Below are 27,816 nucleotides of genomic sequence, written 5' to 3'. Positions count from 1 at the left end.
GTTGTTACTGATGGTTTTGGTCATCTTCCCATGATTCTGATCCGTAATGGAGGGTGCTGATCACATTTGACTTGAAGATTTTCAGCTTGATCTTCTGACTGATGTTTTTTGCCTTCCATGTGCTCCTGAGTGAGGCGAAGGCCTGGCTGACTTTCGCCAGTCAGGCTCGAATCTCCACCTCCACATCCCCAATGTTTGACATTTTGGACCCAAGATAGGTGAAACTGTCAACTTCCTCAATCTCTTCTCCATTGATTTTTGTCCACCTTAGTCGCCTCTTATGACATGACTGGCTGAATGGCAGGGACCCTATTCTTACAACGCTCGCTAGGCAAGCATACCCCGGGGTCCCACAGGAGAGGATTGGACTAATATTGAATCAATATTGGGCCAATAAGGTTGCTACCAGGATTTATGATATATGACCAGGATTAGCAAGTATTGGCCTGTCTGGGTCCATTTTTTTTACTTTCCATCTCAAGCCAATATTACAACCAAGGTGGCAATGAAGCCCAGTGAAACCCCAAGCTTGGGCCTGTCTTGGTGTGTTTGCTGGGTATATTCTTATATCACCAAGATTTTTTTTCTCAGCATTTCAGAATGTGACTCTCTCTCACTGTAATATAGCCGTAGTTCCCAGCATGGCATAAAACACAAACTATTGGCTTGGTTTCCTACTTCTCCTAACTACATTGGTACTTTCATTCAAATTGGTTCTTTTAACTATGAGCTGCTGTCTGTAGGATTCTTCAAGTGGTGTTTTTAGTCATTTGTTGTCAGAATATCCTTTCTCCACTGTTACAATTTTTTTACTTGAGAAAATGCTTGCTTTATATCTTTTAAATAAGAGGAATAGAGTAGAAGTTTGTGGCTAGAGAGGTGTTGGCAAGACATGTATAATATGCAGGATTAAAGCTTTAAGATTATTAATGTGAAACAGTTTTGAACTTATAATTTTTATTTATTTTAAAACATAGTTGTGTCTGTTGGCAATGAAATTGGCACTGGAAATGTCAGGGAAAAGTCAGGTTAATTGTGGCTGCTTGTAGTTTCTTAAGGCATTTTAAATATTAAAAATCCTATGATACCATTAATGTGTTTGGAAGAAAATATTAACCCTTTTCATGCTCATTCTAAAGTTTGAATGATGTTTTTCTTATTATTTAGATGTTAGGTTTTGAGAATCACAGCTACATCAAAGAGATGAAGAGTGCGTCCATTTTTGAAGACACTTAGTGGCGATTGTTTTTTTAGGGGTGGCTAGTAGAATCCAATCAGATGTTTAGAGCAAGTTAAGTTCAAGTGGATCACTCTAGAACTTAGATGCAGTTTAAAACCGTAAACTATTTATTATATGTGTTACTTGCCAGACTTGTTTTATTTGTTTTGTTTTGTTTTGTATGCAACAAACCATCTGAGATTAGAGATTAGGATGGATAAATTTTCCTGTCTGTCATTGAAGGAGCTGAGAAAGAAGCAAGGTAGCATGCTACAAAATAAGATGAAGGTAGAAACTTCCTGTGATAAACAGAGCAAGTACATGAATGATGGGATTCCAGAATGTGGCGCAGATGCTTTGAGATTTACTCTATGTTCTCATGATTTTAAAGGTAAGTTCTGTGATTGCATGTTTCGACATTTGCTCATTCGTGCCACCTGGATGATAAAATCCCAGGAAACTAAGACTTAAATGAACAGTCACTATGCATCCTTCATTTAAAGAAAATTATTGTTTTCATTCTTAGCTTTCCCCCATGGGCCCCGCTTCTTATTCTGAGGTCCCTGTGGACCCGGCTTCTCGTGCTGGGGGTGAACACCCAGCCTCCCTCAGGCTGTGTGACTAAGTTGGCCCACCCCTTTTTCGTATGCTTTTCCTTTTTCTCCCTTACCTGGCCCTTTCATCTATATTCATTTTCTAATCAAACATTAAACTTCTTAAACTCTCAAACTTCAGTTTTATCCTTCCTTTCTTCTGTCTACACAGGTCTTTCTCCAGTCTTTTGTTTTCCTACCATGCCTTTCTTTGGATGTCTCTTTTTCTTTATGGCCTTCTTTAGGCCTCCTGCGTTTGCCGTGCAGGGCGACTCGTGTCGGGGGAGGATGGGATCCTGGAAGTTGAGGTCCCTGGTGGGTTGCAGCCCATCATACCAACACACCTCTTTGGCCTGGACTTGTCCTAGACGGGAGGTTGGTGTGGCCCACACCAATCAACTGGCTGGTTGTGTATTGCCCTAGATTTGCTAGAAGGCTGCGGCAGCAGTTCCGTCCTCCCAAACGCAACGGACTGGTTCAGTCCGACTGGTGGATGGATGTTCTATTTTCACAGTGGAACTTCATGCCATCTTGCTTGTCTTGCAGCATGTTCAACACTCTTCAGAGCACAACATTTTGATTATTTCAGACTCTCTTTCTGCCCTCCAAGCTCTCCTTTTCAATGATTTTGACCACCCTCTTGTAGTCCAGATTCATAAAATTCATGCAGCACTCATTCAGCGAAACAAGGACAGTGTATTAAGTTGGGCTCATGGCCATGCTGGTATCCCAGGCAATGTCCAAGCAGACCAGGCTGCCAAGGCTGCATGCCAGTCCCCTGGCAAATTACAGTCCCTTGTTTCATCAGACTGTAAACCTTTCTTCTCGGCCTATGGTCAGTCCTTATGGCAATGCCACTGGGACACTCTGGGCCAAAACAAATTATGTGCCACTCTTCCCTGTCTTACCGACCACCTACCTTTGTGCCTTCCTGTGAGGTGGGAGGAGGTGGTTCTTGCAAGATTAAAGTTAGGACACACCTATGCCGTGCAGGGACACCTCTTATGAGTGAACCACCTCCTGTTTGTCCCTGGTGTAGGGGAAATTTTAATGTGTTACACATTTTGATTGTCTGTCCTGAGCTACACACTATCCGTTGGCAGTTTTTTGCAGATAACTCTTTGTTTTCCTTGTTTAGATCCGTCCCATTGGCTGCAATCTTTACATTTTTTAGGAGGATAGGACTTTATCATCAAATTTAAGAAATTTTATGTCCTGATAGTTTTCTTTAGATTTTTGGTATGTTGGTGGCCTTTTTCGGCTTCACCATCCCTTTTTTACGCTTTATCCACTCTTTTACATTTTGTTTACTTATTATGTTTGCTTTTGAAAGAATGTTATGGTTATATGACTTGGGAAGATTTATCCCTAAACTTTTAAAGTTAAAACTACTTGTTGCTGTGATATATCCCTAGTTGCTGGCATGGCATTAAACACAAACACTACCTGTATCTATTCGGGTAGGCGATGCTGATGTTCCTTTTGTAGCTTCAGCTGTCCACAGTCCCTCATTCACAAGCTTCAAAAAGTCCAGAACTCAGCAGCTAGTCTCATTTTCAGGACTTGCAAATCTGAACATCACACCACTTTCTTCACTGTCTACCAATTAAAACTAGAATAGACTACAAGCTCTCAAGTCTCTGCTATGGATTCTTTGATAGTTCCTCCCCTCTTGACTTTACTGAAATCTTGTCTGTCCATGCTCCTGGTGAAAATCTTTGCTCCTCATCAGACTCCCACTATCCATTTCTCCCTCAAAGACAGTCACATGTTTTAAAGGAAATTCTCCCTCTTGTGTTCTAAGCTGTGGAAGACCACATCACATTTGCCACTCTGATTCCAAGGCTTCATTTAAAGGTTATCTGAAAACATATCTGTTCACTAAGTACTATCCCTGAATTACTATTCTTAAGTCCTTTTTCAATATTGTCTGTCATGTGAACCATTATGTAACTATTCCATCTCTACACCATTTATAGTACCAATATCCTTCATACCTTTATCCATTGCAGTATGTTCTACTCTTGTACTTCATCTTTATGATGTTCAGTGTGCCTACATGGATCTCACTGTCCATTATCTGCTACCTAATGTTCATTTATCATTACTAGTCAGCACAGAGTGTGACTTATCTTGGTCTTGATGCTGTGAGATACAAGTACACATATTATTATTATTAAAAGAATTATCTGGCCATACCCTGTAGACTTTGCTTACTGCTGCTTGACATGCCTACGTGGCGAGCTTTGTCAACCTCTGGTTATCAGCTGGTACTAGGGATAAATAGAATGAAATGACTGCTCACTGCGTTTGTTGCAAGCAGCTAATTTGTACTGTAAGGTTTCAGTTTCTCTACGAATTTTCAGTAGTTTTGGGAGAGGCCTCTTTTGAGGTCACTAAAGTAGTCCTGTTATTTAAATAAAAAGAAAGTTGCTCTTCAATGAACCTTTAAAGGTAAATTGTTTAGAATAACTATTGCCAGACTTGATCCTTTTTTCACAGTGGATGAGATTAGAGTCAGTGTGGAGCATATGAAAGTCAACCGTTTTTTCTGCAACAAGATCTGGCAAGCTTTTCGTTTTGTGCAGCAACATTTGGGTGCAGATTTTGTGCCACTTCAACAATTCAAGGTATTTTTAATTCACTTAAAGTTCAACTTTTTTCAGGTCATTCCAGATAAAGCAATTTGTTTTGAGCTCTAACTTTTCAGACTTTTATTGATTCCTGTTTCAAGTAAGGTTTAAAATGCTTTCTGTTTTCTGTTTCTCTGCTCATCATTACACCATACCCTGTGGAGTCATATACATTTAACTGAATACCTTGATGGCTAAATATTTCTCATGTTTATATATTTATTATATTACAATATTTAAAAAAAATAAGTACACAATAAAATTTTATAATAATAATGGCATACTGAATCATTAGACGTGAAGCCAGTAAATTAAAAAAAATTATTGTAGGGCCTGTAAGTCAGTAGGACAAATGCATATTAATTAAATCCTGCTGATTGTGTGAAGCATTTTGAATGCAAATCAATGAACTGGTTGTAGTGTAACACATCTCCACACTTTGTTACTGCTGGCCATAACAAAGGAGACAACTTCCATCAGAAGTGCTTATTAATAAAATAGGCTAGCCGTCCTTATTTTAAATTGCTTTTTTTATTATTTACCTCCAGCTTTTTTGTTTCTTCTGACATTCATCTGTAATGTGTCACTGAATAAACCATAACATTAATATGTGCAGTTGAGTGGTAAAGAAGACACAGTTGACCTCTGGATTCTTAGTCGCTTGAGTGAGCTTGTTGCACTGTGCAATGCATCCTTCATCTCTCATGATCTTCAAAAAGCTATAAGTTCACTCCACACTTTTTGGCTTACCTACTTTTGTGACATATATCTGGTAAGTTCGTAAAAGTTTGCAGTGATATATTATATTTTGGCATCAAATAACTAAAATTTCTTTATTACAGTATTGCCAATTGCCCTGCCATGGCAAATATTGAGAAAGCTCTGAATACGTGTATCTTTACTGTCAAAACTTGTTAAAATGTTTCTGCCCAGCAAACACAGGATTGGCAAAAAAGTGCCGTCATAGTGTCGTTTTCTTGGTTGCAGTATTGGTGTTGAATACAGTTTTCAGATGCGCACTTTTTTGACCACCCTCTTGTGGTCTAACTTCATGAAATTCATGCACCACTCATTCATTGCAACAAGCACATTGGTTTCATCAGGGTTTCCTGGCCATGCTGGTATCCCAGGCAATGTTCCAGCGGTGCCTGGTCCCCAAAGGTGCGTGTCAGTCTCCTGACAAATTACTTCCTGGTGTCATTAGACTGTAAATTTATCTTCTTGGCCTACATTCAGTCCCTGTCGTAATGCCACTGTGGCAATGTTTAGTATACACCTTTGCCACTCAATTACACCTCTTATGAGGTGAACCACCTCAATATGTCCATGGCGTCGAGGAAATTTTAGTGTAGTACATGTTTTAATTACTTGTCCTGAACTCCAGAGTATCTGCCAGCAGTTTTTTACAACAGCTTTGTTGTTAACCTTGTTTAAGTCTGTACCTTCCACAGCTATTTTTACATTTTTAAGAAGGATAAGGCTCTGTCATAAGGTTTAAGCTTTTTTATTTCATGATAACTGTTGTCTTTTGGTTTTTTTGGTTTGTTTTAAATATTTTGGGGTTTTTGATTTGTTGGTGGCCTTTTGGGCCACATCCTTTTTTTCTTACTTTACTCACTTTTTTGCTTTGTTCTTGCTTATGTTGGTTTTTATTAAGATTTTGTGGTTGTATCGCTAGGGTGATTTGTCCGTAAGCTTTTTAAAGGGATTCTAAAGGCAAAATAAAACTGCTTAGAATCGCATAAAGAGTAGGATAAATTTGAATCTCGTCTATTTATATGTGTTCATTGTCAGAAACGCGCTAGTTTTAAATCTCTTTCTCTCACAACACGCACGCGTTCCCTTGCGTGTTCTTTCAACCATATAACACAAAGATTTGTCGAGGGCAACAAAAACTTTAACGCAATCGATATTAACGAAATATATACAAAGTCCGTTTCAATCTGCACTGTTCGTGTGCTCAATAACGTTCAACACACACATACACACAGTCCGTGTACCGTCTTATGGTGTTCTCGACACTCCACTGCACGAATTTAGGGGTTCAACAAATGAACCAAAGCTGGCACCACAAATATACTCCCGGCACCACACATATACTCCCGGCACCACAAATATACTCCGGGGGATCAACACATGATCCCAGGCCGGCACCACAAATATACTCCGGGGGGATCAACACATGATCCAAGGCTGGCACCACAGATAAACTTGCAGGGATCGACACACACACAATATCCCAAGCGAACACCACACACACTTTACGTCCGCCTTTCTTCCCTGCTCACAGCCGTCTGCTCTCTTCCAAATATTTTTTCACTTGCCTTCAGACTAAAATTACGTCATAAAATGACGTCGGGTTCTGACGTGAAACCGCGACGCAATCAACACTCTCTTAAATACAAGGCAAGGGCAACAATCTCTAACAAAACGAAAGACAGGGGCAACAACCTCCTGTCCCTAATAAACTGGTCCCTGACATCATGTGGAAAATGTTGAAGGATTTTAGTAGAATGCTGTGTTTAATAAGAGAAATTACATGGGACTCTTTTTTTGCTTCCACAAAGTCTCGTTCTCCGTCACGTGACCCTATGACGTGTGGTTTCCATAGTGAGAACCATGCCTCGAGAATGTGCTGCACCCGATTGCCACGAAAAGATGGAAAAGATTCAAAATTTTCTTTTCGTCAGTTTCCGAAAGACAGAGCCTTACAAGCCTTACAAACAGAGGCTGTCATACAAATAAAAAGATGACGTCAAATCTTCGCAACGACCACAGACACTTCCTGTGTGTGTGACGTCACAAGGAGACTGATATGTCACATATGTCTGTTTGACTATCTGGGGAAGCTATCGTGGTTACTTGGCGGAAGGACATAACAGTCGATTTCACGGGATTTTTTCAATTTTTATAAACATCGGCAACCGAAATAGTGCTAATAAGTGGTAATTAAGTGAGAAATGAATCCTTTATTTCTCCTGTATTGCACTCGTGCTCTGTAATTGTAACTAAATATATTTTTGAAACGTTTGACCGTCGCCAGAGCCTTATCACAAGCCTTGAGTATCCCTTTAAATAAGATTACTTTATGTCGCCGTGATATAGCCTTAGTTGCTGGCACAGCATAAAACACAACCAGCTTTCGTCACAAGAAGGACGTTTTCATTTGTGTCCCTGGCCGTGCTGGCATTCCTGGAAATGTCCGTGCAGACCAGGCTGCCAAAACCACTTGCCAGTCTCCTGGTAAATTGTTGAGTTCCCATGGCAACTCTGGATCGAACGACCTATACACCACCCTTCCCTGTCTTTCTGACTGACCGACTCCTTGCCATCCTGCGCATTGGGATGAGGTAGTTTTCACTAGATTACAGTTAGGACACACCTAAGCCATGCAGTCGCACCTCTTACAAGGTGAAACCACCAGTTTGTCCTTGGCGTCAGGGAACGTTTACTGTTGTGCATGTTTTAATTTCTTACTCTGGTCTCTGGAGTATTGTAACGTTTTACGAAAGAGTGTGTAGAATGTGTCTGCGAGCGCGTGTAAACATCTGCATGTAAACCACGCTCGCAGCACTCTTTCACCTTTTTCAACAAAAAGGTCCGGCCAACGATTAACACATTTAATGTTTATGAAATTAATTAACGATGAGATGTGGATGAAACAAAATAAAAGAACGCTACTCCCCAGCGTCAACCTCCTCCTAAGGTTTCTCAGACGGGCTGGTGAGATGACTGACTGGACCAGCAGGTTATATCCGACGAATTGTTTCACGAAGTTCGTGAATCTAAAAGCCACATTAAAGCCACACCACTTGTCTCGGCGAAGCTGATGTATTCCAGTGGGATTAATTGCTACACCACAACTTGGAATACAAATGGTAATCTTCCACTGAAGTACGTTGGATATCCGTTGCAGGCAGTTGACCACACACTGCTCACACTCCACGGAGCTCTGTACTCTCCAACTGCTTGGTCCCGACTGTCCAGAGAAACGTTAGATCTCCTAAGTTAACTCGTTCTTTTTCTCCTCCTGACCAATCAGGCACCCCTAGCGACCAGGTAACTAGGACGACCTCCTAACAGTCTTTCTTGGAGACTGTGTCAACCAATCATGAGTACTACATGGCTCTCCATTGCCTACCGTCGCCCTAGTTACACTGTGCTAAGCTCATTTACGTCATTCCATCCATGACGTAAAAAGAATTAGAACTGACGCAGCCTCCGCGCGACTTCCCTCCCCTGACATCAAGGAGAATTAAAAATAAAAATGAATCTAACTAGATTCGCCTGAATCGCGAATCGTTACAAGTATCTGCCAGCAGTTTTTTTTTTTTTACAGCAGGCTCTTTGTTTTTCTTGCTTAGGAACATCCCGTTTGCTGCTACTTTTTCATTTTTAAAGAGGATTGGGCTTTACCATAAGATTTAAGGTTTTTATGTTTTGTTAGATTTTGGTTTCAGGTTCTGGTTTGTTGGTTTCTTTTTGGGCCACAGCACTCCTGTTTTACATATTACTTACAGTTTTGTAATTTTGTTCCTGTGTTGGCTTTTGTTGTTAAGGATTCTATTATATCACATGGGACATCGTGTATCTCAGCCTTTTTTATGCAACATTACCATTTCTCGCCATGATATAGCATTAGTTTTTGGCACGGTGTAAAACACAAACAAATTCTTAGTCCCTAACCTATTTTCTACCTACTTTTCCTGTTACGCAGTTACCGGTCACCCCATTTTGCAGCAAGTCAATTTCAAAATTGACGCCACCTGCTGACCTTCCTACCCCTCCCACCAGGATAAAAATCCTTGTGTGGACCATTTCTCTTGTGATTTGCTGTGATAAACTTGAGTTACGTAAATAGTGAACTGTATTATACCTTTTGTAAAATAAAACCAGGTCGGAGGAATTTCCTATTTTGTCACAACGAGGTTATTCATCGTGTTGTTTTTTGCAGATGTGAATAGATTTAGGCAGTATAAAACTAACTTGTAAATTTGAGTCTCTAAAACCTGTCTGTTAATTAATTATCCAGTGACAAAGTACTCTGTGAATCAACAAGTGCTGAAAATAGTGTACTACGTTATAGTAGTACACCAATCACAAGATTACCAGCAACCAACATCAAAGAAAGAGTTAATGAACAACATTTCGGATTATTCTGGGGCTAAAAGTGTGCATTTATTTTGTTATAGTAGCAGTTTTTAAGAACCAGAGGAAACTGCACAAATAAAACTGTACATGTTCAAGCCCCTGGCAATTCACAAATTAACGAATTTTTGTAAGATGCTTTCTAAATTATCCACTTACTTCCCATTAAGTCATGAGATGCTAACTACATGACATGCCTCCATTTTACTACGTAGATTGTACAATATTACACAATATAATACATCTGAATTTTTTTTCAAACAGGAGAGCTGTAAAGGGATATTCCAGCAAGATGATTTGGAGCTACACCAGACTGTTCGTCATATTCTGTACCTGATAATGCACACTTTTTTGCGTGCAATGGCACCATTTATGCCATTTCTTGCAGAGGAGCTGTACCAGAGACTGCCTATGAAAGGAATTAACTGGCCTGAAAGTGTGTGCATTGCTTCTTATCCTCTTTCAGAAGAGGTAACCATAAAGATGGCTTTTGTACTTTTATTGCCAGCAACTTATGGGTAGCAGAAATGTTTAGAATCAATATAATACAACTGTATTGAGCCCCAGGGGCAATTCAAAATAGTGCTCATACTAGCAATAATATATAAATATACATGATATAAAAGATAATATAAATGTATGTGTTGAAGTAGTGTCTTTCACACACACATTCTCTCTCACACACACACATATACCTAACAACAGCAGATACAGCGGGTGACCCCTGACTACCTTAGGCTAGTACAAGATCACAGTCAGTAGAGTTTATAAAGTGAATGGCACGTGGAATGAGTGAGTTGCAGTGACGAAGGGTTCTGCATGCAGGCATAGTGTGCCTACAGCCAGACTGCAAGAGCAAAAACTCGCATGCCAACACATGATCAGAAATAGAAAGGATGTGTGATGCCTTCCTGAGGATTTGCTGATGACAAAAAGCTGCCCAATCCCTCTGCCTGGTTCCAGTGATCTTGGAAGAAATATTAGCAAGGGAGACAAGACTGTTCTTGTTCCCTAGGGAGAAGCTGTGGAACCAAAAGATGAAAGAAAAAGTGATGAGACTTTCAGCAAAGGACTGATAGAACCAAGTGAGGATGACGGAGCTGACAAAGAAAGATCTGAGTCTCCGAAGGAGGTACAAACGTTCTTGGCTCTTACGGAGGATCATGTCGGTGTTGATGTCCCATTTAAGCTTATCAAACATAGTACCTAGATATTTGTAAGAGTTGACTACCTCAGTGGCATCATCATGGATAATACTGATGGCTGCCTTTAGCTTGTACATCCGAAAGTCGAAAATCATTTCCTTAAGTCTTTGAGGTATTCGAGACAAGAAAGTGTTGTCATACCAGCGCAGGAAGAGCACTGCTATGATCGTGTTCTCTATCATATAGTGACAGCATGGCAGTGTCATCAGCAAATTTTACAAGGAAGCTCCTATCTGTAGTGCTTCTACAACTGTTAGTACACAGTATGAACAATAGTGGAGATCAACACTAGCCTTTAGGAGAACCTGTACAGGTAATAACAGGATCTGCGAGAAGACCGTTAACAAAAACTCTCTGTTGCCTGTTTGTTAGGATCCAGAGAAATGGTGAGACAGATGGAGTATGAAGCTAGACTCTCCACCAACAAGTGAGGTTACACAGTGTTAAAAGCAGAAGGAAAGTCAGCAAAGGGAAGCCTGACATGAGCTCTGGGTTTCTCCAGATATTTGTACTGAGTATTTAATATAAACAGCTTATCATCATGGACACCTCTTCCATCTTTGTAGACAAACTGCTGCGGGTCAAGATGTCGGTCAACAGCAGTCATAATCTCGCTTCTTACAATTTTCTCAAGTGATTTCATGATAGACGTAAGAGTGACTGGTCAGAAGTGGTTAGGTTGACTGGGCCAAAGGATTTTAGAGACAGGTACAATGTGCGAAAGTTTCCAAATATCAAGAATGTGACTGGAATCTACAACAGCTGAAATAGATGTAAAACTCCACTAAGTTTGGCACAGTAATGAAGGGTGGGTCCACAGATCCTGTTTGGACCTGGAACCTTGTTAACATTTACTCACCGTACGAGACCTTTGACAGAGGACTGAGCAATGACTAATTCATGCTCAGAGACCAGAGATTGTTTTAGTGTGGAAACCTCATGAGAGAAGTCATGTTTCTTAAAGTGGGTATAAAAAGAATTAAGCACATTGAGAAGACCACACTCATCAAGTGCCACTGGTTTTTTAAGAGCGTTTTCCTTGCAACTGACAGAGGACATGTTCTTAATACCATGCCAAGCTGCCCTGAGGTCGCCACTACTGAACTACAACTCAACTTTATCTTTGTATTTTTTCTTTGCCCCCCGAATGACATCATGCACCTCCCTGTTCGCTACTTTTCTGTCATGTGCAGGTCCTGTATAAAACATTTGCTTCTTATTGTTCAATACAGATTTTAGTTCCTTCGTTACCCATGGCTTATTATTAGGAAAGATGACATTTTCCTTGGAGGGTATGACTGTGTCAACACAAAAAGTGATGTACAAATGCACAACATCAGCCAAGTCATCCACACTGTCACTGGAATTATAAAAGACCTGCCGTTCTGTGCACTCAAATCACCCCTGCAGGTGGGTGGTATTCTCTTCAGTTCAGCATTTAACTGTCTTTACCACCAGTGTAAATTGCCAACACACTGTCATACACCGGCGCCAGGAGAATGCGGTTATGATACTAACACTCCAAGAGATATAAGCAGCAGGGACAGTGCCATAACAAAGGTCAAGAATAGAGTTCCTGTGTGGCTGAGCAGGATACATATTGCTCATAGTTTTTGAGTTTCTTGTAAGCCAGCAATGATTAAAGTCCCCAAGGATATACGTGGGAGCATCGGGCAAATGGTGTCTAGCTTGTGCATCATGTCTGGGTGAGTGCCATTCTTTGCATTGGCATGTGGGTGTATATACACAAGCATGTAAAACAGCTGAGGAAATTCCAGGGGTAGTAAGGACGGAGGGAAATGGACAGCAGTTCAAGATCAGTGGTGCACAGTCATTCCCTGACCACAACAGTAATGCAGAACTGTTCATTTATATAAAAACACATGCCTTGTAACGTTTTACGAAAGAGTGTGTTGAATGTGTCTGCGAGCGCGTGTAAACATCTGCATGTAAACCACGCTCGCCGCACTCTTTCACCTTTTTCAGCAAAAAGGTCCGGCCAACGATTAACACATTTAATGTTTATGAAATTAATTAGCGATGAGATGTGGATGAAACAAAATAAAAGAACACTACTCCCTCAGCGCCAACCCCCTCCTACGGTTATCAGACGGGCTGGCGAGATGACCGACTGGACCAGCAGGTTATATCCAACGAATATTTTCACGAAGTTCGCGAGTCTAAAAGACACATTAAAACCACATCACTTGTATCGGCGAAGCTGATATATTCCAGTGGAATTAATAGCTACACCACAACTCGGAATACAAATGATGATCTCCCACTGAAGAACGTTGGATATAACGTTTAAGGCAGTTAACACACAATGTTTACTCTCTCACTGCTTGGTCTTGACTGTCTCGAGAAACCTTAGATCTCCTAAGTTAACTCGTTCTCTTCCGAGCTCTCGACCAATCAGGTCCTTCGCGACCAGGTAACTAGGACGACCTGTTCACAGTCTTTCTTGGAGACTGTGCCGACCAATCATGAGTCCAATGTTCAGGCATGGCTTCTCCCTTCATTGACTACTGTCGTCCTAGTTACGCTGTGTCGAGCTTACTTACGTCACTTCATCCATGACGTAAAAAGAATTAGAATTGACGCGGCCTCCGCGCGACTTCCCTCCCCTGACATCAAGGAGAATTAAAAATAATATGAATCTAATTAGATTTGCCTGAATCGCGAATCGTTACATGCCTCTACTGATTTTTTTGGTGATAGTAAGACCATGCAAATTCTGCAGCTGTGCTGCATATATAATGATATGCTTAAGCTAAAAAACTATTTTTAACAACTAATTACATAGAATTATGAAATCATGTGATTAATAATTATAATTTCTTATAATACCTTTCTTGCTTGTATGGATGGCCCTTCATACCAACACACCTCTTTGACCTGGAATGTGGCCCACACCAATCAACCAGCTGGTTGTGTACTGCCCCAGCTTTGCTAGAAGGCTGTGGCTAGGGTCAATGTGGTCTTTATACCTGGAAGGCCAGAGTATATTCCTTTTGTATCCCTGGTGGAAATGCCTTAAGTGGTACCACTCAGTCGCATTGCCTTGTTGGAGTCTGTGGTGGGTGGGGAACATAAGAAACAAACTATATTCCTTTCATTATGGCGAAAACAAAATCTAACCTGGGGAAAAGCATACAAAAGGATGAATCTTCTGATAGTGAGGATGAGATGTGAGAGATTGTAAAAAAAATGTATAAGGGGGCCTGTTGTGAAGGGTGCAGAGAGAGCGCCCCAGCCACTCTCATCCCTCTCTCCTTTCGCTATCGCTAAAGGTTTTAAAAACATGTCCTCTAACTTCTCTTTTATTAAACATTTGCTCTCTGAACAATTTCTTGTTCAGTACACAAATTAGAAGGCAAGTGAAGCTCTTCGCCAATGGGATAAAAAACAGTCTGCTGACTGACCTATAAAAGTAACACCAATCCCTTAACTCTTCAAAGGGGGTCATTTGTTGCCGGGATGTCAGAGCTTGATATTAAGTCAGAACTGGCATTCCAGGGGGGATTCAGCGGAACAGAGAGTCATCCTGAAGAAGGACAGGAAATATATCTCAACCTAAACACTTTTTCTAATTTCTGTTTGCCCAAAATACTTGACTTCATTGAGGTCGGATATTTGCAGGTCAAAATGTCTCTCTTTTATACCTTCACTGTTGTGCTGCTTCAACTGCTGTCCGCGTTATGATCATGGGACTAGCTTTTGCAAGTCCCAAGCCCACTGCTTTCACTGCAGCAAACTACTGGCCATGCTGCAGTTGATTGTTCTTCAATGTGTATCTTTTGCTGTAAGCTCCATTTCCTACCCGGCAGTCATTTCAAGACGACTGTCAGCCTCTGTGCCTATCCAGACGGACATGAGATGGCTCCAAAGTCCCAAATGGTGGTCTTGTCACTGAGGTAGCAGTTCCATCCTGCCAACTGCAACGGGCGGCTTCAGCCCGACTGGCAGATGACTGCTCTGTTTTCATTTCATGCCATTTTGTTAGCCTTGCAGCACAGCATGTTCACTGCTCTTCGGAGCACAAAATTTTGATAATTTCAGGTTCCCTATCTGCCCTCCAAGTTCTTCTGTCCAGTCATTTGACCACCCTCCTGTGGTCAACTTCACAAAATTCTTGCTACTCTCATTCGTCGGAATAAGGTCAATCTCATTAGCAGAAGTCTTTACATTTTTAAGGAGGATAGGACTCTGCCATCAGATTTAAGATTTTTATTTCCTGATGACTGTTGTCTCTTTGTTCTTTTTGGTTTCTTGGCGGCCTTTTTGGGCCACAGCACTCCTTTGTACACTTTACCCACTCTTTTACGTTACTGTTTACTTCTTGCATTGTTTTTTTTTCTAAGAATGTTATGGCTATATCACGTGAGGGTTTTTGTCCCTAAACTTTTTAAGGTAAGATTACTTTTTGTTTCTGTGATCTGGCCTTGGTCGCTGGCACGGCATTAAACACAAATTCCATCAGATTTAAAGTTTTAATTTTAATTCACAGTTTTGTTTTAATAATGGACATTTTGTATTATTCTAGAATATTTTAAACATGTAAGTATAAGTACCAAATGTTAATAATAGTAGATAATAACCTTTATTATTTTAGTGGCACCTTGAGTAGTGGGAAACTAGTTTTTGATTTGTTGATGAATAAATAGGTTTAATCCATAATATACATAAACATATACTTATATCGAATGCAGTATCCCTGGAGAGATGAAACAGCAGAGAACACAATGGCTCTAGTGCAAAACATCTGCAACCGCATTCTTTCAAAGCGCCATGCCTGTCATGATCTAAAGTCAGCTATCCCAGGTAGGTACATGTATGGATTTTCAGTGCTGTCTTTGTTTTGTGCCAAATTTTTGTAGGCTCTTTATTGAAACTTAATACTATTTCTGTTAGTAATATTTTTACTCTAGCATCTTGTCATACAACTTATTAGGCAGGTTAAGTTTTTTTATGTTCTGATAGTTTTGGGATTTGATTTTTTCTTGAACCCTTCTTTTTACACTTTACTCACTTTTTTACAATACTCTTGCTTTTAGGTTTGGCTTTTATTAAGATTTTGCGTTAATGTCACTTGGGGAACTAGCCCCTAAACTTTTGAAAATAAGTTTATTTTATGTTGCCATGATACAGCCTCAGTTGCTGGTCACAACCAACCAACCAACCAAGGCTACTGGCCATGCTAGTATCCCAGGCAATGTTTGAGTGGACCAGGTCGTCAAGTTGCTGGCATGCCTTAAAACACAAATGCTTGGTTATTAATTTTACAAAGGGCAAGGAAATATACCGCTTATTAATCCTATTAAACTGAATGACTTTCTTTAATTTTAAGCTGAAATTTTTCCTCTTCTGTTTCAGTGGATTTAATTGTAGCAGATCAGCACTTACAAGCAAACCTTAAAGGGTGCATCAGGGTGATCAAACGATTAACTAGAGCAGACCCTGTCCATATTACAGGCCCATTTTCCTGCTCTGTTGATTGTGAAGCTATTGTTATTACTGAAAAGGTTCACCTTCTGGTTCATCTGCAGGTATTTAATTTTTGTAATTATGTATAAACTTTTAAGTACTTCTTACCTACATGAACTATATTTAAAAAACCTGTATTCTTCTATTCATATAGAAAGGTGAATGACCCTGCATAAATCAGAATCCGTTCATGACTTAATAGAGATTTGAATTCATGGGAACACATTCAAATTTCAATAAAAATCAGATTTTCCTTTTTTAGGAAGTGGTCCAAGGAAAAAAAATATGAAACTTTCCAAAGACCTAGTAAAAGTCCTCTCCAATCATGTGCTAAAAGAAGTAAGTTGCAGATCCTAAAAACCCTAGCATTCCTCTTTTTGATTTCACTGAAAAGGAGAAAAGTTCCCAAGTGGAATTTTTATTAGTTCTAATTTTTTAAATGTCTGTCTGCTAAGTTTTTCTGATTTCATTTCCTTTTGATGTGCCCCCATGGGCCCAGCTTCTTACTCTGGGCTTAACACCCAGCTTTTCTCTGGCTGGATGACTAAGCACCTATTTTTCTTTGGCTTTTCCTTTTTCTTCCTTACCTGGCCCTTGCTTCTATATTCTTCTTCTAAACAAACATCTCCCTGTCATACTAGAGTTTTATCTTTCCTATCTTCTCCCTACACTGGTCATTCTCCTGTCTTCTTGTTTCCCATCATACCTTTCTTTTGATGTCATTTTTTCTCTGTGGCCTCCTTTGGGCCCCCTGTGTTTGCCGTGGGATAGGATCCTGGAGGTTAAGGTCCCTGGTAGGTGGCGGCCCATCATACCACACCTCTTTGGCCTGGACTTCTCATAGACATTAGGTTGGTGTGGCCCACACCGATCAACCAGCTGGTCGTGTATTGCCCTAGCTTTGCTAGAAGGCTGTGGCTGGGCTCAATCTGCTATTTATACTTGGAACGCCAGAGTGTATTCCTTATTATTTCCAAGGTCTTTTACCTCAAAATTAAAACTAGAACTTCGGAGGAGGCTTATGGAGCAGAGGGTCTGAAAGGCAGGCCAATCTGCCTTAGTCAGATTCCACTTGCCATCATAAAGATTCTCGTCCCACTCCAGACTAATTAAAAATTGTAAAATTATATGAAAGTGATTGCTGCTGCACAGGTTATCATGTACAGCCCAGTTAAAATCTAATAACAGGACTGGACTGACCATTGATAAATAAATTGCTGATACTGTGCTACTATATGGACGTCAAAAGGAGTTAAAACCGTCGTTCATAAGGCTGAGATCACTTTCCTTAAAAAAATGATCCCAACAACTCTCCTCTGGTGTCAGTCAAGGTCCTGCCCCACAAGGGGTGCTACCCTTTTAAGTCCCCCAAAAGAAGGACGGGAGCAGGAAGTTGGGTCAAAAGACCCTCAAGGTCCTGTCGGGATATCCGAGCAGAAGGAGGAAGATAGACACAGAAAATAGTGATAGTCTTGTCCAGGGTAACCTGGGCAGCAGCAGCTTGAAGAGGAGTGGAAAGTGGCATCTGATTAAACAAAAGGTGGGAGCGAATGAGAAGAGCAGTCCCAGCTCAAGTGACGTCAGTCTGTGTATCCTGATGTAAAACTCAAAAGCCTTTGAAGGAAAAAAAAGGGGGTAGAAGGTAGGAGAAGAGTCTCCTTCAGTGCTATAATATCAAGAGAGAAAAGAGATGCTAGGCATCTGTTGTCTGAAACTCTTGCTATCCTATGTCTGTTGTTTAAAAGCTCATCCTGGAAACCCTGCATACCGTGGTGTTTTCGGACCTCAGCGAGCTGCCCTGTATGCCATTCATACCAAGGAACAAAAGCCACTATCAATCTGTGTAGCACCTCACCTACAAGCAGCAAGATATTCAATAGGTAGAGCCTCTCCCTCTACTACCCGCTCCTCCTTGGACCCTTCCTGTTCCAGAGATTCATCTTGATCTTACAGCTTTTAAAAAGGGGGACACTAGGGATCTCATCTTTCTCCAACATTTTCATGAACTAACCCTAAACCCTGACTACCCTGAATTGTGTTGCATCTTTACAGATGGCTCCAAAGTCCCAAGTGGTTTCCCAGTCGCTGCACCATCAGTTCCGTCCTGCCAACACCAACAGGCTGCTTCAGTCTGACTGGTAGAGGGCTGTTCAATTTTCACTGCGGAACTTCACGCCATCTTGCTAGCCTTGTAGCATGTTCACCACTCTTTGGAGCACAATTTTTTATATTTTTTCAGACTCTCTTTCTGCCCTCTAAGCTCTCCAATGATTTTGACCACCCTCTCATGGTCCAGTTTCATACAATTCATGCACCACTCATTCATCGTAATAAGGACATTGTTTTTATTTGGGCTCCTGGCTATGCTGGTGTCTCAGGCAATGTTTAAGCAGACCAGGCTGCCAGGGCTGCATGTCAGTCTCCTGGAAAATTACATTTGCAGAAATCATCAGACTGTAAACCTATATTCTGGGTCTATGTTCAGTCCCTGTGGCATCACCACTGGGACACTCTAGGCCAGAATAAGTTACATGCCACTCTTCCCTGTCTTTCAGACTGCCTCCCTTCATGCAGCCCTAGGGAGTAGGAGAGAGTTCTTACAAGTCTAAGACTAGGACGCACCTTTGCCACGCAATCACATCCTTTACGAGGTGAATCATCACCAGTTTGTCCATGGTGTCAAGGAAATTTTAGTTTTGTTACATGTTTTAATTAATTGTCCAGAACTCCAGAGTATCTGCCAGCAGTTTTTTGCAGCAGACTCTTCATTTTCCTTGTTTAAGTCCATCTTAATAGCAGCTATGTTGACATTTTTAAGAAGAATAGGGCTCCATCATAACATTCAAGCTTTTTATGTTCTGATAGTTTTGGACCACAGCACTCTTTTTTACACTTTGCTCACTTTATTACATTATTCTTGCTTTTTGTGTTAGCTTTTATTGATGAGGATTTTGCGTTTATATCTCTCAGGGGATTTTCCCGTAAACTTTTAAACATAAGATTACTTTATGTCACCATGATATAACCTTAGTTGCTGGCATGGCAAAAACACAACCAACTTCAGCAAGAGTGTGAACATCTGTGAAAGTTATTACCTGTTTTAGAACCACTGTCAACGTGATTCAGTTTTAAACAAGACTGGTGAAAATTGATTTCTGTGAATATGAAAAATCCTGCTTTAAAAGAGAAAACATTTTTAAGGCCATTGGCCTGCACTACAAACTAAGCAATTACCTACCCCTCCCCACATATGTAATCACTGCAAAATCCTTACAAGCCCCTATCTTGCATCAACACCACCTCCCAACCAAACCTTCTGGACACACTTATACACAACAGTTATGTGTCAAAAGAACACATTAAGGACTAAACTGAAAAATGCATCAAGGCCAGAAAAAAGCCAACTAACCAGTTAATGCCAATGTTTGGTTTTCCAACATCACAAGTACTAAAAAAAAACCCCAAAATATTCCATTTCATTAGTACTACAAAATTTTCATCTTTACTCATACAATATTTTCAGTACATATTGTCCATTAGTCAATATTTTGTGATATTTATATATGAACTCTGCATAAAGAGGGTGGGAGGCATTTTCTGTGTCTATGATGTTTAATTTGTGCGACTATATATATATTGAGAATAAAGTCCTTGGGGTAGTCTCCCAAAGTAGCCTTATAAATCTGTCAAAATATCATAAACAGACTTATTTGCAGTTGTTGAATGCCAGATATATGATACCTAGGTATTAATTTATTCAAAAATAAATGGTTATATAACCAAGTGTTGTCAAAGGAAAGGAACGGATACTATTAATGCACACAAAGTATTATTATGAAGCCAGGACTTTTTCTTCTTTTAAAAATCAAGGTCAAGATTCTAAACTAGTATTAATGCCAAAGTCACTTAAATAATTAGGGTAAGTTAAAATGGTAAAAACTTTCCATATACTAATGGTGGACTCCTTTTGTAAACAGAAACAAGTGGACTACTCCAAAGAACTGAAGCGTCTTTCTCTTAAACATAACAAGATTCTTTTTTCCAAAGAGAAAGTGGCAGCCAAATTAAGCAAACTGCAGAGCACAGGAAAAGGTCATCTTTCTGTCACAACAAAGCTGCAAGAAAAGGTCAGCTGTCATAAGTATTATGATTATTTATAGGTTTGATGCAAATTTAGCTAGTGGGAATACCTCCAGGGAAAAGACACATGTAATATTATCTCAAGACACAACTCAGTCTTGGAATGTGTATGCTTTATTCACAGGTTCTAACAGTCATTGCTCCCAAACCATTTTGCTGACTAATCCTTTTGTCTGTCTCTTGTTTTTAGCAACAATATATCTCTGAAAAGATTATAGGTTACTATCCTTACATTCTGAGTCACTGGCATCTAGATTAGAAGAGGGTCAAATACCTAACCCAAAACACTGTCTTCCAAAGTAGGTCACTTGGATATAACAACACACATGTATCACAACTGTATGTTTTACTCATAGTTACAGTAGCACAACATCATTTTCTTTGATAACTACGACAGCTATACAACAATTCTTAAACCAAACATTATGCTAGTGAAAAGGCCAGTGGAAAATCAAAGTTTTTGTGTCATTTTATATGGTCAATGCAGCCACACCCTTACAGGGCGAAGTTCAAACTGCCCGTGCAAGATGTATCATCCTGCTGGCCATGATCATAGCCAGTCTTTTAATGTGTTCTGGAGATGTTGAAATGAACCCTGGTCTAGTTGATGTCACGATGTGCCAAGCGACTGACTCACTGGATCAAAATGTAATCAGTTAGAAAGTAGACCTAGTTGCAGTCACGGCAAACCCTACATGCCTCACCACACCTAACACTGGGAACGTTTGTGAAGTGTCATGGGAACCTACTCCTGAAAGTTTGGCAAGCACTATTTCTTCTTTTACCAGTTCTCTTTCTCAACTAGAACTTGCTCAACTAAATTTGGTGTCGACCATTGACAATCAGATTTGGAATGTTGGAGAAACCATTACCCATCAGATTTCTGAGCAATTTCAGGCTACGCAACCAGTAAGTGCGCAACTTATTAATAGTCTCTATAAGAGCAAAAAATAGAGAATAAAAATCGTATTGTTGCTGTGGAAGTGGAAAATGAACAGCGAGAAAAGACAGGAGGAAACTGAAGGTGAAATCGACAGCTTGGAAGCAGTATTTTTTTTTTTTTTTTTTTTTTTAGGCCCTTTCACCCCTCCTGGGGCATAGGCCATCGACGACAGTCTTACCTGTTGTCGATGTTTTAGTAGCAAGGATTTGTTTTTACGGGGTGGGGGTGCTGGCCCCACGCCCAACCCTCCTCCTTTTTCAGCCGGGCTTGGGACCGTCCTTGGCGGAGAGCAGGCCAGCCCTGTAAACAGATGCCACGTGCAGAGAAAGAACAGCATGCCCGAGACGAGAAATGAACTCAGGGCAGCCAACCTTCACTGTATTGGTGACAGGCGCTAACAGCGCTAACCGTTGCGCCACCGGGCCGCCGGAAGCAGTATTACATTGAAATAATGTTAAAATCTTTGGCTTGTATGACACCAGTCAGGAAGATTATGCTGTGTGTGCCGAAAAGGTGGTTGGACTTCTGAATGAGCTCATGGCACAACGATGACAGAACTTGGGATGATTTATGTCCTAGGCCTCTGATCGTGAGGTTTCAAAGATGGTCAGACAAAATGTGTCTTATTGGAAGGAAATCCCTCTGAGACAGAGGGAATGAGTGGCAAATGATCTGACCAGGCAACAGGTGGATTGTTCACAAAGAGCCCGTGACGAAGGTAAGATCGCCTTCTATACAAATGGGAAGCGTCATGTGGAAGACAGATGACAGATGCTTCCTGCAACAATCACTCGCGATCTGCGATGCCTTCGAAGAGGTGTCACGGACCGTCCGCAGACACGCGCATTCTTTCCACAAACCAAAATATCCTGATCGCTTGAGGGTGGGCGTACTCTCTTAGAGGCACGAATAATTATTCAATTCAAATACAATGTCAAATGAAACAAAGGCAAAATATCCACACTGATAGATTCACTCCTTCATTCGCCACACAAGATATATTACCAATATGTTATCATTCATCCCACGTACTATTAAAGTTAACAATGAAATCGACTCTCATAAAATATTGTCACTGATGAAGAATAAAACAAAATGTTCGTTCTTGATGAAACATTAACCTTTTATATTAAAGTCTCTGAGACCCTCCCAAGTCCTCTATTCTAATCAGTCCCACTGATCTTCTTTCCACGAAGTCTATTTATTATTGAAAATAAATAGTTTTTACGGTACCACAGTTTACAAGCAGACGTCTCGGTCTTGCGCATGCGGCCGCCTCCTAGATGTTTGGCCGGATGATGTTAGATCAGCTGAAGGCCGGGAGGAAACCTTTCCTCCACCGGCGCTTACTCTCCGGCTGTTAAGAACTGTCCCTTCCAGCTCCCCCACGGTGCGGACACGGACTACAGTGACTCACGACCAGTGAAGTACATCCACCTGTAGTTTAACCACGGTATTACTTCCAGTAATACATATTCCGTTCTGGGACCGTTGTTTTTCTCGCTCACGCCAGTACTTCACTGTACTGCGGGATGCCCAAGCCACAGAGCTCCCCCACGGTGCGAACACGGACTACAGTGACTCACGACCTGTGAAGTACATCCACCTGTAGTTTACCCACGGTATTACTTCCCGTAATACTTTTTTCCCGCTGTCGCAGCAGTTGCGAGAAAGTCCCAAGAAAAATCCACCAGCTCTCACTTCGGTTCCGCCGTCTGCTCTCTGCTCACCGTTATTTCTCAACGTTATTTTCCTCTATCTTTTACGTCACCTTATTTTGACGTCCCAGTTTACGTCATTTGCTCAAGGGCAAACAACTTCCAGCCCACTACGCTAAATCAGATCAACCACGGTTGTCGATCTTCCCTCCTAACCCCCTCTACTAAGTACTTGTCCGTTACATTCCTCCCCTCCTGAAAAAAAAAACGGAAAACTCAATTTAACAGTTTTTCTTTCTTTTACTTCTACGGGATAAATTGGTCCCACTCGACCCGGGATAGATTGTCAGCGAGAAGATTCTCTGTTCCCTTAATCGTCTCAACTGAAAACTGAAACTCTTGAAGAGCTAGCATCCACCTCATAATTCGAGAATTATGATATACAGATGTTTTTAAAAACACAAGGGGTTTGTGATCTGTCTGTAAAATGAACTTTCTTCCGTAAAGATAACGAGAGAGTTTCGAAATTCCCCATATTATTGCCAGGCACTCTCGTTCTATGGTGCTGTATCGTGTTTCAGGACCTGTCAGTTTGTGGCTGACGTAGGCCACTGGAAAACGATCTCCTCCGTATTCCTGCAAGAGTACTGCTCCTAATCCCACCCCACTCGCGTCAGTTTGAACTATGAACGGCTTGTCAAACTTGGGCAGCGCTAGTATGGGTTGGGATGACAGAACGGTTTGGATGTGAGTTAATGCTTGGACACATTCATTCGACCATTGAATATGTTTTGGGCTGTTTCCTTTTGTCAACTCTGTAATGGGTGCAACCACCGTAGCAAAGTTTGGAACATAGCGTCGGTAGTAGCTGATCAGACCTAAGAGTGCTCTCACTTGCTTCTTACTGCTAGGAGTAGGAAGTCTTAGAATTTTCTGTACTTTATCAGGACTGGGACGCAGATGCCCCTCCCCCACTATGTGTCCTAAGAATTCCAAGCTCCGAAATCCCATCTGAATTTTCGAAGGCCTTACAGTGAGTTGATAATGGGCTAAGGTTCTTAACACCCCTTCTACATGAGTCAGATGCTCTTCCCACGTTTCGCTAGCAACCAGTAAATCATCAAAGAAGGTATGTGCTGAAAACCTTTCCATATTGAGCGCTCTCATAGCTCTCGCAAACGTTGCAGGAGCTGTAGCCAATCCAAATGGCATTCGGGTCCATTGAAATAAGCCTTTGGTTGTTTGAAAGGCTGTTTTTGGCCTATCTTCTTCTTTAACTCTGATTTGCCAATATCCTTTGGCCAAATCTATTTTAGTGAAAAATTGGGCTCGGCCCAATTGACTATATACCGTTTCGGGATCCAGAATGGGTTCTGAGTCGAACTCTGTTATTTTATTTAGGGCTCGGTAGTCGACACAAAAGCGTACTGAACCGTCCTTCTTTCTGACCAACAACGCTGGTGATGCATAAGGTGAGGACGATGGTTCAATCACTCCCATTTGTAACATTTTAATCACTTCCTTTTCCATGGTTTGCTGTAGAGCAAAAGGAAGTGGATAGGGCCTTAAGCGCACTACCTCTGGAGAAGTCAGTCTAATTTGGTGCTCAATTTCACCGTTAAACTGTCCTGGCATCACGGTCAGTATGTGTTGATAATTCTTTAGAATATTCCTCAATTGTGTGGTCTGGAGTTCAGTCAAGTCGGGCCCCATTTTCATGCTGTTTATGTCCTCTTCCATCTCCCCAGGAAGAACTGGTATTTCCACGGAATCATCATCGGTATCGGCTATCAATAAGGTCACATTTGCCAGGTGTCCATTTGATTTCTTCTCGGATACTCCTGACGGCATGATAAATCTTTGGGGGCACATCTCTTCCGAGATAAGATCCGAAAAAGCCATGGATTTATCGTCATTGGTCTGTCCACAGTTAGCCGTTTTGGTGGTGTCTGGAATCTTCACATCAATCGGCGGTTCACGTCTGTGATATTTGCGCAACATATTAATGTGCATAACCCGGTCTTTTCCCTGCATATGGATCGCGTAGTCTGGATGACATTCCCGGATGACTGGAAAAGGTCCCTTCCATTGCATGAGTAGTTTATTCGTGGACGTAGGTAACATTATCAGCACTTTGTCCCCCACCTGCAGAGTTCGTTGTTGCGTTTTTCTGTCAAAGTAACGTTTATTTCTTGCCGCCGTCCTATGGCTATTCTCTTGGGCCAGTTGATAGCTTTCCTGTAGTAGATTTCTCAACTCATATATGTATTGGTAAACAGGTTTTGCATCCTCATCACTGATTTCCTTCTCTGTCCAAGTTGAGATAAGGAGATCAAGTGATCCCTTTGGTCGTCGTCCGAAAACGAGTTCGAATGGTGAGAAACCTGTACTTTCGTGAGTTTTCTCTCTGCAAGCGAATAAAAGAGCAGGAAGATAGCGATGCCATTCTCGAGGCTGGCGATGTACCAACTTCCGCAGCATTGGTTTTAATGTCCCGTGGAATCTTTCCACGCACCCATTCGTTTGTGGATGGTAAGGGGTGGAACGTAAACCCTTGATGGACAGCAGTCTGAGAAATTCCTTCATGACATCGGACATGAATTGTGTCCCCTGGTCGGATAGAATTTCTTCGGGAAGACCCATTCTGGCAAATACAGCCAAGAGTGCTTCAGCCACAGATACACTGTCAATTCTTTTTAACGGTATTGCCTCTGGATATCTGGACGCCATGTCTATTATACTCAATACATGGGTATGGCCCTCATTAGATGATGGATGTATAGGACCCATGATATCTATAGCCACTCTCTTGAAGGGCTCATCGATGACTGGCACATGTACGAGCGGCACTGGTCGATTTCTTCCGTGTGCCACGGTTTTCTGGCACACGTCACATGTTTGGCAATACTTTCGGGTGTCGCTTTTTACTCCCGGCCACCAACAATTGGCGAGCACCCGATTCAGCGTGGCACGGACGCCTGCATGTCCGGCTAAAAGACCATCGTGAGCCGCACATAACACTGATGCCCTGAGTGTTTGTGGCACCACCACTTGTTGAAAAGTCCCTGTAGTGGTGCGGGATGATCGAATCAACATTCCCTGCTGAAGATGGAAGTTTGTCTCCAGGTTGGCTTCTTCGCTCCTTTGACAGGCTGCAGCTCGGCATGTGATCAATGTCGGATCCTCCCTCTGGAGTCGAACTAACTCCTCTCTAGTGATGTCCATTGCTGGCTTTGGAATATGCAGCGGAATTGGCAGTTCCAATTCCCGCTTCTTCTGTCCTCTGGTTGTGACTAAGGCTGCTTTTGGTTTTGTCACCAACACTCCCTCTACCCCGTCTATATTACCCAAAATTAAATCTGTTATTGGTTCGTCTATTACGCAACAGCGTAGTTTACCCGCATAGAAAGGGGTCTCTACCTGTACCTCAGCGACTGGAAAGACTTCCGTATTACCCCCAAACGTAATACAGGACTGGGACTGTCCAGTGTATTCTGACTGCCTAACCAGGGAGGCTCTTATGCCTGCTGTTGTGGCTCCCGTATCTCTTAACACCGTTATGGGTTTATCTCTAATATAACCTGGATAGAGAGGAAGTCGATCCATCTCTTCACTATTAAGAGTACTACACAGGATGGAAACGCTGGTTACTACCGGAGTGGATACTTCTGTGTTTTCTCTCCGTCTAACATAAGGGCATTCACGGGCAAAATGTCCAATTTCGTTACAAGCGAAGCAAATGAGCTCTCTCTTAGGCCTTCGCAGTACCTCGTCTCTTTGCCTTCTCGGCCCGTTACTTCCTTTGGGAAAGGTTTTGTTGGGACTTGATTTACGAGGACTATTTGGCCTATTAGGAAGCCTAGAATTGGGTGACCGAGGACGCCAATTCACCCCGCAGTGGCGTAGGAACCAGGGGGGCAGCGGGGGCAGCCGCCCCCCCAAGGAAAATACAGGGGGGGCAGGAATATCCTTTTGCCCCCCCAATATTTGAGACGTAATTCTCACAAAGAGCAAAGAACTGAAGAAAGGTAGGGGAACGTAGAGAGGAGACGGTCATCACCGTCACAAAAGCGGGCCCTGAGGCAAGTGGAGGCTCTAACACCTCTGACGATCAGATCGGGGACAGTCCGTTGGTATTGTTTGCCATGCTAATTGCAGGCTGTGTTGAAGCCTGAGCGAAGAAAGCAGCCGGACAGTACATCGGTATATCGAGTGTGGTCTCCCTCCCCCCTGCCCCATAATGCGACGCCTTTTCTTTGGCGGTTTTCGTTTGACCAACATCAAACATCCCCCACCCACTCGCTGTCACCCTAAAATTATCTGCTATTGCTTACAACCAAAAGGGGTCGCACTGGCCATCGGGAACACAGAAAGCCAGTAACGAATTAGTTGCATACCAATACCCCAGTCTTGCCAGGAACCCTTACACTTTGTGAAAAGCTAGCGAAGCACGAGGACTTCCATCTTACTAAACACCAACGGTTTAGTGCGAATTGACGGCTTTGACTTCACCTAAGTAAGGCAAAGACTCTGAGTCCCTATATTGGTAGTTTTGTTTAGAGACAGAGAGACTGGTATTATTGCTATCTACGACTCAGGGGGAAGTGCATAAGTAACATTTCCAAAACTACACAAGGGCACTCTTTTATCATCAACGACTGTGGCTGGTACTCAACATAAGTTATCTGTGTTATACTGTTTGGTTTGTATATCTGTGTCCGTGTTTTGGTAGATGGCCATAGAAAGTGTCGCATCGCTGGCTCAGCACCGTCGGGTAGCGAGGAAGGGGT

General features: G+C 41.7%; 1 protein-coding gene across 5 annotated transcripts in view; it reads left to right on the top strand.

Moving 5' to 3' along the window:
* The window catches only part of LOC112576689 (valine--tRNA ligase-like), a 109,025-nt gene that overhangs the window by 72,408 nt on the left and 8,801 nt on the right, over positions 1-27,816 (top strand). For all 5 annotated transcript variants that reach the window (XM_025259327.1, XM_025259326.1, XM_025259329.1 and 2 more), the window contains 7 exons: positions 1,463-1,610; positions 4,315-4,442; positions 5,062-5,217; positions 9,858-10,064; positions 15,511-15,622; positions 16,175-16,347; positions 20,263-20,412. In XM_025259327.1, the coding sequence (XP_025115112.1) occupies positions 1,463-1,610; positions 4,315-4,442; positions 5,062-5,217; positions 9,858-10,064; positions 15,511-15,622; positions 16,175-16,347; positions 20,263-20,412 (1,074 nt within the window). The remainder of the gene's footprint in view (positions 1-1,462; positions 1,611-4,314; positions 4,443-5,061; positions 5,218-9,857; positions 10,065-15,510; positions 15,623-16,174; positions 16,348-20,262; positions 20,413-27,816) is intronic.

Source organism: Pomacea canaliculata, linkage group LG12 (assembly GCF_003073045.1).
Source record: "Pomacea canaliculata isolate SZHN2017 linkage group LG12, ASM307304v1, whole genome shotgun sequence".
NCBI lineage: Eukaryota > Metazoa > Mollusca > Gastropoda > Architaenioglossa > Ampullariidae > Pomacea > Pomacea canaliculata.
Note: the sequence above shows the minus strand (reverse complement) of the source record. Positions and strands in the feature narration are given on the sequence as shown.